A 12,162-nucleotide genomic window follows, 5' to 3' on the forward strand; every position below is an offset into this window, starting at 1 on the left:
TTTGGTTTTTATTGGCAGTTTTTATAAGAACTGGCACGCAAGCGGTCCCTGTAACTTGGGAGTTCATTGTCATTTTTTTTTTACATTTATTTAGTTTGTTTCTAAATAACTTTTAATTGGTCACATAAAACAAGTATCTTTGCTCGCTGCTGATTTTATGTTGGAAATGGATGTTTCTTTGTTAAATTTGGTGAAAATGTAGCCTTTCCTTTGCCTTCTTTCGCAATTCTGCTCAATTCTCATCTCCCAAATCAAAGCTTTGCTCAAGGGGGCAATTTTTTGTTTTTTTTTTTGTTTGTTTACCAGGCTGGGGAAAGTGTAAAACAAACAAGGGATTCAGTAATCAGGTCATTCCTAATCGATACCGATTTCAGTTTTCTTAAAAGCCCGACCTGCCAATTTTGAAGTGATCCAACTTTTATCCAGTTTTTTCATTTTGTCATTAAAATGACGAGTGTGCTGTAAAGTTTAGATTTGTTGCATCTGATGAAGAATATAAAACAGCTACATGTTTTTGGTGACTTGACTGCATTATGTATCATCACTACACACACACAGGGGAAAAAAAAATGTCTGTCTCCCCAGGTAAAATGAGTCTGGCTTCTTCTGAATCAAACCTCGATCAAATGGGAGAGAAAGGAGAGGAGGTGAGTGTGCCATTCGTAAGTTTGAACACTTGTAAACATATTTTTTATTGTTTATAAACCTAAAATGAATCCTGGTTTCTGCGCAGCCTGGGAGCTCATCAGAAAGCATGAAACCATCTTCTTCTCGAAGCAGGAGGTTAGAAACTTGCTTTTTAATTTATGAATATGGCTTTTATTTTGCTGTTGTATTTTGATGCTTAAAGTACTAAAGATGCATGTCTACACACAATTTAGGAAGCCCACCAATGTAACAAAGCACACAGAACAGAAAGTCTCTGATGGCTCGACTAGCAGCGAAAACGAAGGTGCCAGTTCTGACAGTAACACAGGCAGCGGATCTAAAGGTAAGAGTTGTGCAGTGCGAGTTAGACTCATTGTAAGTTCTGCTGCAGGTGGAATGAAGTGGGATCTTTGACTTTTCTGCCGTTTCATTTTCTCAGGCACTTTAGTGATGAAACCGAGTGGGAATGAAAGCAAAGGTGCCATGAAGCTTAGAGTGGATTTCAAACAGAAAAAAACAGGTGATCTTCTGTTTTTATTCAAATGTTTGAGCATAAGTCTGATACATAGATATAAAAAAAATCTGTAACCACTTAATTTGTTGGTCACAGATGATACCCTGGAGAAGAAAGTTAACTGCACAGCCTGCGGAAAACAAGTAAACCAGTTTCAGCGTAACTCGGTGTACGAGCATCCTATGCTCAAAGTACTCATTTGCAAGGTACTACAATTTAACTTTATCTCAATGACCTTCTTAAATATTTGTACTGTTTACGCATTGCTGATCATATTCATTTCTATTTTTGTAGTCATGTTTCAAGTACTACACAAGCGATGACATCGGCCGGGATTCTGATGGGATGGATGAGCAATGCAGGTGGAGGAAAAAAAAATAAATAAAAAGGACTTTCACCTACTTAACTGTCAGTCTTAGTTACCAAGCAGAGATTGGTGAATGCAAGAAGGAGAACAGCAAGCATTATGTGATCAGCTCTGTGTTTAAGTCCATTCTGTTCTAACTTGGCAGTAACTACTTTCTAATACTTGAGGCTTCTTAAAAGGATTTTGATAACCAACATTTCTGGCTCAGATCAGCAGCAGTGTAACTATTCAACAACCTTGGAAATGGGAGCTTTTTCCTTATCTCTAAACTCTCCCTAAATTCCAGCAGAGTAAAATGCAATAACCTGTATATATTCTAACTACAGCTGCAAGAGGCAAAGTAAATACTTTTTTTCAGGCCGTACAAACAAATATACGTTCTAAAATTCCTCTTGCACAGAATTAAACAGATGCGTTACAATGCCTTGCGAAAGTATTTACACCCCTTTTAATTGCAACCACAAACTTCAGTGTATTTAACTGGGAGTTTAATTTGATAGACCAACATAAAGCAGTGCCTACTTGTGAAGAGGAAGTGAAATTAAGTTTTCTGTCTTTTTCCTAATAGCGCTTTAAACTTTTCCACCAGTTTCTCCCTGACCTGTCGGTTGTTCTTTTGTCTTCATATTTCCGCAGCTTTTTAGCAAACCTGTTTTGCCTGAAAGACACACAATATAGATGCTATGTCTATACAGGGTAGATATGCTATATCTATAGATATGTCAACCAGTTGGTAGCACTGGAAACGACACGTTGTTTGAGAAAAGATCTGTATCTGGAGCAGCGAAGTAGTTGGCCTCCTGGATAGTATAAGGTAGTGTGAAAATTAATGCAGAAAAATTAGCATCTGCTGAGAGCTTCATCAGCTACTGGATAGTGAAGAAATAATTTGTGGCTAATAATATAACTGTAGCAATCTAATGTTATTCAAGATGACCAAAAACCAAAACTTTAAACAAAACTGCTGCTGAACATATTTGCATGAGCCAAATCCTTGACTGAGTGTAAAAAATGTTTTAGAATCGAATAATCCTTTATGATTCTGGCTTCTTCCAAATCAAACCTATATCAAATGGGAGAGAAAGGAGTGGAGGTTACTGTTATTTGTAGTCAAGTCATCAATGGACACTGAAATGTGTAATAACAGAAATTTTATTGCACAATTATTTTAACTGTACAAAGCTATATAAATATTAACACCTTTAAGTTTTAAGTTATGTACTTGCCTCCTAGAAAGGCTCAAATGAAGATGGTCAAAATATTTCTATTTTGTATTTTAAAAATTTTTTCTTTTCGTAAGAAAGAACCTCATTCCTTAAAAAGTAGCATTGAAATTGCCACTGAATAGTTATCTTAATACAAGTTTAAAATTTGAGTTAAATTGCTCAGAGGTGAATTAATTGGATGAGTTTTAGATGATTTTAGTTTTGGGAGTATACAGTGCCAAGTCTTTCAGATTGTTCCTTCTAAAAAAAAATTAACTTTTCATCAACTTTACTATTATATACTGCTTGTGGTGGCTTGTCTCATTACCCAATAAAATACATTGAAAGTTTTGGCGGCAAAGTGAGGAAATGTCACCAAGTTTAAGAGGTATAAGAACTTTTGCAGTGGGAAGTTTTAGAAATATTAATTCTGACATGGGGGGTTGAAGTCATGATTGATTCTCTTCTCTGAATTGGTCGTCATGCGGTTAATGTTTTCAAAAAAGTTTTAAAAGCGACATGTAGAAAAATATTCACTATTTACCTTGAAATATTGTTCAAACTTTGTCCTCAGATGGTGTGCTGAGGGTGGAAAGCTAATCTGCTGTGACTACTGCAACAATGCTTTCTGCAAAAAGTGCATACTGCGCAACCTGGGCAGGAAGGAACTGTCCAGCATCACGGATGAGGACTCCAAGTGGCACTGCTACGTGTGCCGGTCCGAGCCCCTCCAGGATCTGGTCTCTAACTGCCACACCATCATGCAGAGGAAAGAGGAAGTGGAAATTAAACAACGAAAATCTGATAAAGCTGAGGAGCGTGAAGGCAAGAAAGAGAAGAAGAAATCCTCCAAGGAACAGAAAGCAATTGCAAATGGAAAAGAACACAATGAAGGCTTGGGGACCATGACTTTCTCCTATAAAAATCTACAGATACCTAAAGATCTAATCAAGAAGACAAAGAAGCTTGTTGAAACTACAACCGGATTAAATAACACTTTCATTCAGTTCATCCAGCAGGCGACCGACGACCAGGCAGACACCACCATCAGGTATCGACATTTGAAAGCCTTCAAGGCTGTGCTCTCAGATCTGAAGAAAGCCCACAATGCCTTGGAGGAAGCTTTGAAGCCAGAGTTCAGAAACGTGGAACTGCAGAATGGTACTGAAGGGCAACATGCGAGAAAAACTGGCGGTGTTGTGGAACCTGCAGAAAACGAGATGGAGTGTTCTGCAGATTCACTTCCTGGTGTTCAGTATAATGAAGTCAAGCCAATTTGTGACACAGAAGAAATGAAGGAAGAGACTAAGCAGCCGCCCGACGAGAATGATTTAGTTTTTAAATCTGGCAAAACCAGAAAGGTGTCAAAGGACCAGGATAGTATAGCAGATTTAGTTTGTAAAATGGAGGAGACGGTTGAAGGGCTGCCTAATGAAATAGAGGTTTCAACAAAAGAGTTGCTAAAAAAGCAGTCTATTGAAAAAGATCTACTTGATGAAGCAGAATCAATGGATGAAGGGGTGAAAGAGTTGGATAACCAGCAAGACATGAAGTCAGAAGTGTCCAATAAGCCTGAAATGGAAGACCAGCAGACAGAAACAAGCGTCCCCAAAAAGATAATTAAAAGCGAGGTCTTTGACAGTGAGCCAGTGTCTACTGCTGAAACATCCCTGGATCATGACATTATGTCTGTTCCTCCTTCAGTCCCTGAGGAGCTTTTCCAGATGGTGGAGAGCCTCGCTGATTCCTCCATGCTGTCACAGACCGATACTAGTTCAGTGAAAGAGGTGGATACAAAGTCGAATGAACATCCTCCAGAAACCCAATGCCCCCAACCCAGAGTTAAGAACCTGATAGTCAAACTCACTCCTGTACCAGTTATCAAGAGCAGCAGTTCTCGGTCAAAGGACAAAGAAAAGAATGCTGAACAGCCGAGCAAGAGTAAGGAAAAAGATAAGAAAGACTCTGATTCTGGTCGAGCAGAAGAAGCAGACAGCCCACCACCAACCCGCCGCTCCAGTAGGGTGAAGACCACTCCTTTAAGGAAGCAAGGAGAAAATAAATGCAAGAAGGACACCTCTGATTCAGAATCTGAAGGAGACAGCAAGGCCAAGCCATCAAAGAAATCCAGTAACATTAAAAAAGAGACCAAAAGTTCAGAGAAAACATCAGAAGACTCTGACTCAGACGAAGTTCCTCCTGTTCTACTGGAGAAAGCTGCAACAGGCAACAGCAGCACAGACGAGGAACAGGAAAGCACAACGGCCAAAAAGTGTCTCTTCAAATCCGTTTCCTTTGACACCGAGAAGCAAACCAAACGCAAACGAAAGTCCGAAAGCTCAGGTTCAGATGCAGAGAGTAAAGACAAGACAACGTCCAAGAAGAAGAAGCAAGATGGTTCGGACAACTCAGACTCTGATTCAGATGGAGAGAGTAAAAACAAGAAGACGTCCAAGAAGAAGAAGAAGAGGCAAGCCAGTTCGGACAACTCAGACTCTGACTCAGATGTGGAGAGTAAGAGCAAAGCGGTCACAGCTCGAAGGAGGTCTAGCCGCGTCAAGAAACAGGAGAACTCCAAGGGCAATGAAAAAGACTCGCCTGATAAGAAGCAGAAGCGATCTTATGAAAAGAAGCGGAAGGGAAAGAGCCCAAAATCTGCCTCCAAGCTACTGTCTTCATCTGAGGAAGAGGAAGAGGCTGGAGGCGACTCCGGAGAGGATAGTGACCAGCAAAAGATCAAGCCCATTGTGGAGGATAATGTACTTGGAGGCAGTGGAGTCTTCAATCAGTCCTCAGGTAAAGTTCTGTGTTTATTGCTGCTTTCAGTTTCCACAGTTTCTTCCAGTCTCTTCGAGGCTCCGGTTTGCACTGAAACTTCATTTTTTACAGAGATGCCATGATCTTAGTTTTTTCCCCCACACAATTTCATGTCATTCCAAAATTTCACTGATACTGAGCTGAAGTACATGTTACTTTTATAGAACTTCATAAAAAAAATGTTGTTGGCTTCATTAGGAAATTATGCTGTTTTTTGTTTCTTTGCTAGGAGACGAGGGAGACACTAAAGACGATTCTCAAGTTTTTGAAGATGACGACGACGACCCTGAAAACAGGTAATGGGGAAATGCAGCAAGAAGAGATGTAATAATTACACACAGGTGACCTCCATTTAGTAATTACGTAAATTGGTCTCAATGGGTTTTATTTATGGGTATCAAAGTAATGGGGCATGTCTTTTTCTACACACTTCGGATACCCTAAATGTTGCTACCTGTGTTGAAAGTTATTTATCTTTTTTCTTTCCATTTCATAATTATGCACCAGTTTGTGTTGGTCTGTTGTATAAAATGCAACGGCTTGAAGTTTCTAGATGTACTGCGACAAAATCAGAGAAATGAAAACAGCAAGGCAGTGCTGGTTCTAATTGAGGGTACAGGTTAACTAGAAATGTTAAACCTATTAGTTGGGTACTCCTACTTAAGATGGCGTATTGCTTTAATTAACCTTAAACACTCATGCCGAAGAATAAAGTTGTTTTATTTCCCTGGACTCCTTCAGTTAGGCAGCTGTAACTGGTGGAACCCAAACAGTTTCTTGTTTTGTTTTAATATATAAGTGGGTCCTCCATTTGTGTACAAATTATCTCGTCATTTAGGGAAATGTTTGCTCATTAAAATTTAATTTAGTAGTTGTTCTAACTTACTTTAAACCAACCGATTAAATATGTTTCAACTTTTGATTGTTTGTGGATCTAAAAACACTTTGCTTGTTTTTGATTGTTAAAATGCATGACATCTTAATGGGGCTTTTGTTTCTCCTCTTCCCTTTTTCCCCAAAGGATTGCAAAGAAAATGCTTCTTGCACAAATAAAGTCCAGTTACTCTTCAGGAGCAGAAAGCTCCTCTGAGAACGAAGAAGAAGACGACACAAAAAAGAAATCCTCCAAGAAAGCTAAAAAAGAAAAAGAGGACGACGAAGAGGAGCAAGGTAGAGTACAAACTGAAATATTCAAGTGCAGAAATATTCAAGAAGACCAATTGCTTCCTATCTTTTAATAATCTTTGTTTCTGTCCTGAAAGAGGATGAATTTACAGAAGACTCTGAGTCTGACGTTGATGTGAAGAAGCGTGGCAGTCGGCACAAATTGCTCCGCCATAAACTCTCCTTGAGCGAGGGTGAATCTGGAGACTCGAGCAAGGAGAAGAAGAGCAAGGGCAGCAAGAAAAAGTCTTCACGTAAAGGTAGACTCTGGCTTTTATTAACAGGACTCCCCAACTGAGAAACCAGTAAGTGACTTTGTTGCCTTGTTATAAATCAGTCGGCAGCGACGACTCCGAAGACTCAGACTTTGAGAAATCGGCATCTGGTTCTGCGTCAGGGATGAGTGAGGAGGTCAGTGACTCAGAGGTGGACAGCAAGCGTCGAAAGACCAGGTGAGAAAGCAGGATCTTGTCCAAGCAATCACTTACTTTCTGTTGATTAGACCCATTTTCTCTTGGTGGACATAAAAGAAAAAAACTCCCCCCGCCCCCATAAAAAAATGCTTCCTGTTTTTATTTCTCTAGATCAGCAAAGAAGAAAGAAGATGAGAGCCAGAGGAGCTACAAGCAGCAGAAAAAGAAGCGACGTCGAATCAAAGTTCAGGACGACTCCTCCAGCAATAATGAGAAGGTATTTTAGATGCAGCTTCTTAAAATTTCTTATTTCTGGAAGGGTAACTTTGTGGTGGAGGCAAAACTCAACTAAAGTTTACTAGTCAAGTCATGCAGAGGTTCTAAACGTTATTTAAACTTCCCCTGCAGTGTGTTTTTGAGTTATTGGACCTATAAATGGACCTTGGGGTTTGCTCCCTCACTTGATATTAAGGACTAGCTCTTTGCACCAGAGGGCTACAGATCAAAGAGCTGAACTCGATATCCTTTTTCACAGAGCGGAGAGGAAGACGGTGAGGATCAAGATGGAGAGGGGCGCAAAGGCCGGAAAAAGATCCGCAAAATCCTCAAGGACGACAGCTTGAGGACAGAGACGAGAGACGCTCTGAAGGAGGAAGAGGAGAGGAGGAAACGTATCGCTGAGAGGGAGGCGCTCAGGGAGAAACTCAGAGAGGTAAGCATGGACATTCCTGCTGTTTTTGGAAAAACAAACCTTACACATAAGATGTGTGCTGTGACATTTACTATAGCAAGTTAACATGGTCAAAAACCCACTTAAACCTGCAATGGTAATATAAGGTGTAATGTCTTTGAATATTACAGCTAAACTCAAAACTCTGGGTGAAACATAGAAATTAATATGGAAAATATTTAAGTTTTTAAATATTTTTCAAAAAGTAAAAAAAGAGAGGGTTTTTTACATTATGTTGAATTTGTTTGTGTGTAATTCTATGCTCATGCAAAAATTAAAACAAGATGCTGTTTTTCGGCCTCTTAATCCTTTTAGATCAGGGTTTCCCAGAGTCGGTCCTCGAGGGCCGGCATCCTGCATGTTTTAGTTCTCTCCCTGGTTTAACGCACCTGGATCCAATGATGGCTCCTTTAGAAGGCCTGAGAAGAACACTGACATGCTGAAAAGGTTGGTACTACCAGGGAGAGAACTAAAACATGCAGGATTCCAGCCCTCGAGGACCCACTTTGGGCACCCCTGTTATAGATCAAGGTTTTTAAACTGGGAAATGGGAGAATCAAGAACTGAAACTCTGATTTATTAAGATTTTTACAAATTAAATATGTTTCACAGAATAAAATTTGTGCTGTAATCTTAATGAGGAAAGCTCAAACTTTTAACAGGCCAACAATCTGTTTCTTGTGGGCATCAATTATTGGAAAAATATTGTAAATATAATGCAGGACTGCTACCACAAGGTGGCGGCAGTGGGAGAGCTGAGTGGTTCAAAATTTACAAGTAAAACCTCACTAAATACAACTCCTGAAAGTACGACCATACTGTCAAGACAACTTTGAAATGCTACTGGAGTAAGAATTAGATTTTATGTTCATCTTTTTTTGTTATTTTCATCAATTTGCACAACATGCTTCAAGGAACAATTTACAAGAACATCCACAGGAGGCGAATATGATAGTTTCTCACCAATATGAAAAAAAATATGTTTGAGATTGTCTCTCTGGGTAAAATTCATTAGGGCAGGATGCTATAGACTTTTATTAACCTAATCTGTGGATACAATAACTGGTACATGAACTTTGCAGTTTTTTAAAACTTGGAACATGGTTAATGTCATCCATGAACTACTGGCCTCTGCACTTTACCTTTAACAGAAAAATGCTTTAAAAGCACCATTCTCGCTTTCATAAGAGGAAGTTATATTTGGTGCTGCCAGCTAATTGTCATTAGTTTTAGCTTGAGCTAAGCTAATGTTTCTAGCTGTATCAATCTACGTGACCAGCTGATTGAGTCCTTTAGTGTTTTTTCTTCTGCAGGTAGGGGAGCCATTAGTGATAACATCACAGAACACGTCTTGGAAAAATATCCAGTCATGTACCATCAATTTCTCAGGATGGTTTAATTAGCCTTTTAAAATGGCTTAGAAATCCTTTCCCCCCCCCCAAATTATTAGATTTTTATCTTCCTGTAATCCGCCTACAGGTGGTTGTAGTAGAAGAAGCCTCCCAGGTGGCCTGCCCCATCACCACCAAGCTGGTCCTGGATGAAGACGAAGAGACCAAGGAGCCGGTGGTTCAGGTGCACAAGAGCCTCGTCACAAAGCTCAAGCCTCATCAGGTGGATGGTGAGTGAATGCCGTTGGGATAAAAATGAGAGTTTCAGGCCACTCTGAAACGATTCCCACTCAATGCTTTGTGCTTGGTTTTAGGTGTTCAGTTTATGTGGGACTGCTGCTGTGAGTCTGTGAAAAAGATTCAGAAGTCTGCAGGCTCTGGCTGCATCCTGGCTCATTGCATGGGTCTAGGAAAAACTCTACAAGTAAGAAATGAATTCATTTGTCTGAGCTGCACTGATGTTAAAAGCTACATTCAAATTTGTATCTTCAAGATGTTTGTTTACATCAAGAAAATTGCATTCGTCTTAATTTGTTCCTCCAACATTAAATGCGATCTTCATTGCATGAGATTGCCGGAGACTTAGTTAATGTCACACTGGATTCAGAAACTTCTCCAAGTAATACCCAGAGTTGCATTTTTCTTACAACATTGTTACATATTGCAAATACCTCTGATAGATGCTTTTTCATGTCCAAAGCTGGGTGATGTGGCCGATTTTAACTGTTCCCGTCTTGGCCTGTAGGTGGTGACGTTCCTCCACACCCTGCTGCTTTGTGAAAAGCTCGACTTTAGCACAGCTCTAGTGGTTTGTCCCCTCAACACTGTTCTTAATTGGCTCAACGAGTTTGAGAAATGGCAGGTGGGACTGAAGGATGAGGAGAGCCTCGAGGTAAGAAATGTTCCTGTTTATTTTTTTTTGCCCCTGTTGTTAGCCCGGCAAAAACCATGTCTATAGTTGATGATTTATGTATTTCTCCCCCCCAGGTAACGGAGCTAGCCACAGTTAAGAGGCCTCAAGAGCGAGCCTACGCTCTCCAGCAGTGGCAGGAGTCGGGTGGCGTTATGATCATAGGTTATGAGATGTACAGAAATCTGACGCAGGGACGAAACATCAAGAGCAAGAAGCTAAAAGAGACATTTCAGAAAACGCTTGTGGATCCAGGTACAATTAAAAAAATATATATTTCTTTATTATGGCTGGAAGGTTGGTGGTTGGGAGTGAGGTGTAAGGTAATCTAAATCCGAGGTTCTCTAAGGTCCAGATTGGATTTAACAATAAGGTCAAAGCAAATTCCTTTGATTTAAAATTACACAAAAAGTGCCATCAGAATTGATGGACCACATTCTGGACCATAATCTGTTCTAATTTTAGACAGCAAAGCACTTGAAATGTTTTAAGGAATCTTTTACCTAAATTTGGTTTAACTTAATTACTTTTCATGGCTAAATAAACTGATTTATTTATGCAAAAGAAGCTGAACTTAACGTACAACAAGATGCAGTCACTTTTTTAGAATGTACTTCACACATTGTTTTAGGAGAAAAAAAATCAGAATTTTGTTAATGCATACATTTTTAGACATTTACTGAGAATAATTGAATGTTTTTGTAAAATAAACTTTAGTATTTTTCCTTTTACTTATGAGTATAAAGTAAAACAAAATGTACTTTATACTGCAAATGTGGCTAACATTAATTTGCTTCCTCTGTTTTGATATGACACATAGAAGTTATGTAAGAATTTTGTTTGAAATCTTTTTCTAACAAATAATTCTGCACAATTCCATATTTTACAGTAATTTTTGAGCCCAATGCCATAGTTTGTTTTGCGGTTTTTAAATAGTTTGTTCTGGGTCAGCATTCAGGATTTGAGGATTTTCTGTTTTACTGTAGCTTAAAGAGAGGTTTCTTTAAACATGTGTGAAGCTGATGATCTATAATTGTCCTATCTTTAGGTCCAGACTTGGTGATCTGCGATGAAGGCCACATTCTGAAGAACGAGGCTTCTGCCGTCTCGAAAGCAATGAACTCGATCAGGACGAGGAGGAGGATTGTCCTGACTGGCACACCTCTGCAAAACAACCTCATTGAATGTGAGACATTTTTGTTTCTTTGAAACCAAAATTGAGATTTAAAAACAAATTTTTCAGCATTTTTTATGAGGATTAAAAGTTAAAATCTGTTGCAGAAGGCAGCGCAACTGAACCGGATGTTTCTATAAATTTCTTCAGCAGTAGCCCCTCATGCTTGCTCAATACTAATGCATTTTAATTGATTTAAGATGTAATGTGTCCTCTTCAGACCACTGCATGGTGAACTTTATCAAGGAAAACTTGCTCGGGTCGGTCAAGGAGTTCAGAAACCGCTTCATTAACCCCATTCAGAACGGCCAGTGTGCCGACTCGACGCTGCATGACGTCCGGATTATGAAGAAGAGGGCGCACATCCTCTATGAGATGCTGGCCGGCTGCGTTCAGGTAAGAAGCTCTCAACCAACGGACTCGGCCTCTGCTCGACCTTTCTCCTTTTCACCTCTTAGAATGACATTTTGTTCCTCCCGACGCTCAGAGAAAAGATTACTCGGCGCTCACCAAGTTCCTGCCTCCCAAATACGAGTACGTGCTGTCGATCAGAATGACCTCGCTCCAGTGCAAACTCTACAGACATTACCTGGAGCACTTCACAGGTGAGAATGTTTGGGAATCTTTTTAATCTTTTGCAGCAGGATCCTGCAGGGCGTCGTGTTTCCAATAAAAGTTCTCTTTACCTGATGTCAGTTCCACAGAGAGGGATTTCAGACGAATACAAAGCTCTTCTGGACTCTCTCTCTTTTGTCAGGCGTTAAGTAGTTTAGTGGACTTCCCTGTCAGATTGTGGACCAGGACGTGTGTGTGTGTGTGTATTAGAGTT

General features: G+C 39.8%; 1 protein-coding gene across 2 annotated transcripts in view; it reads left to right on the top strand.

The window, feature by feature from the left end:
- atrx (ATRX chromatin remodeler) overlaps positions 1 to 12,162 on the top strand; it is a 32,546-nt gene that overhangs the window by 993 nt on the left and 19,391 nt on the right. For both annotated transcript variants that reach the window (XM_055034047.1, XM_055034048.1), the window contains exons 2-21: positions 586 to 647; positions 734 to 783; positions 882 to 991; positions 1,088 to 1,168; positions 1,259 to 1,368; positions 1,457 to 1,524; positions 3,309 to 5,530; positions 5,781 to 5,847; positions 6,573 to 6,721; positions 6,814 to 6,975; positions 7,053 to 7,167; positions 7,300 to 7,405; positions 7,664 to 7,840; positions 9,338 to 9,479; positions 9,564 to 9,673; positions 9,995 to 10,141; positions 10,237 to 10,414; positions 11,208 to 11,345; positions 11,554 to 11,729; positions 11,821 to 11,938. In XM_055034047.1, coding sequence (XP_054890022.1) covers positions 591 to 647; positions 734 to 783; positions 882 to 991; positions 1,088 to 1,168; positions 1,259 to 1,368; positions 1,457 to 1,524; positions 3,309 to 5,530; positions 5,781 to 5,847; positions 6,573 to 6,721; positions 6,814 to 6,975; positions 7,053 to 7,167; positions 7,300 to 7,405; positions 7,664 to 7,840; positions 9,338 to 9,479; positions 9,564 to 9,673; positions 9,995 to 10,141; positions 10,237 to 10,414; positions 11,208 to 11,345; positions 11,554 to 11,729; positions 11,821 to 11,938 — 4,483 coding nt within the window. In that variant the 5' untranslated portion in view covers positions 586 to 590. The remainder of the gene's footprint in view (positions 1 to 585; positions 648 to 733; positions 784 to 881; positions 992 to 1,087; positions 1,169 to 1,258; positions 1,369 to 1,456; positions 1,525 to 3,308; positions 5,531 to 5,780; positions 5,848 to 6,572; positions 6,722 to 6,813; positions 6,976 to 7,052; positions 7,168 to 7,299; positions 7,406 to 7,663; positions 7,841 to 9,337; positions 9,480 to 9,563; positions 9,674 to 9,994; positions 10,142 to 10,236; positions 10,415 to 11,207; positions 11,346 to 11,553; positions 11,730 to 11,820; positions 11,939 to 12,162) is intronic.

This window comes from Poeciliopsis prolifica, unplaced genomic scaffold, assembly GCF_027474105.1.
Source record: "Poeciliopsis prolifica strain line A6 unplaced genomic scaffold, Auburn_PproV2 SCAFFOLD009, whole genome shotgun sequence".
Lineage (NCBI taxonomy): Eukaryota > Metazoa > Chordata > Actinopteri > Cyprinodontiformes > Poeciliidae > Poeciliopsis > Poeciliopsis prolifica.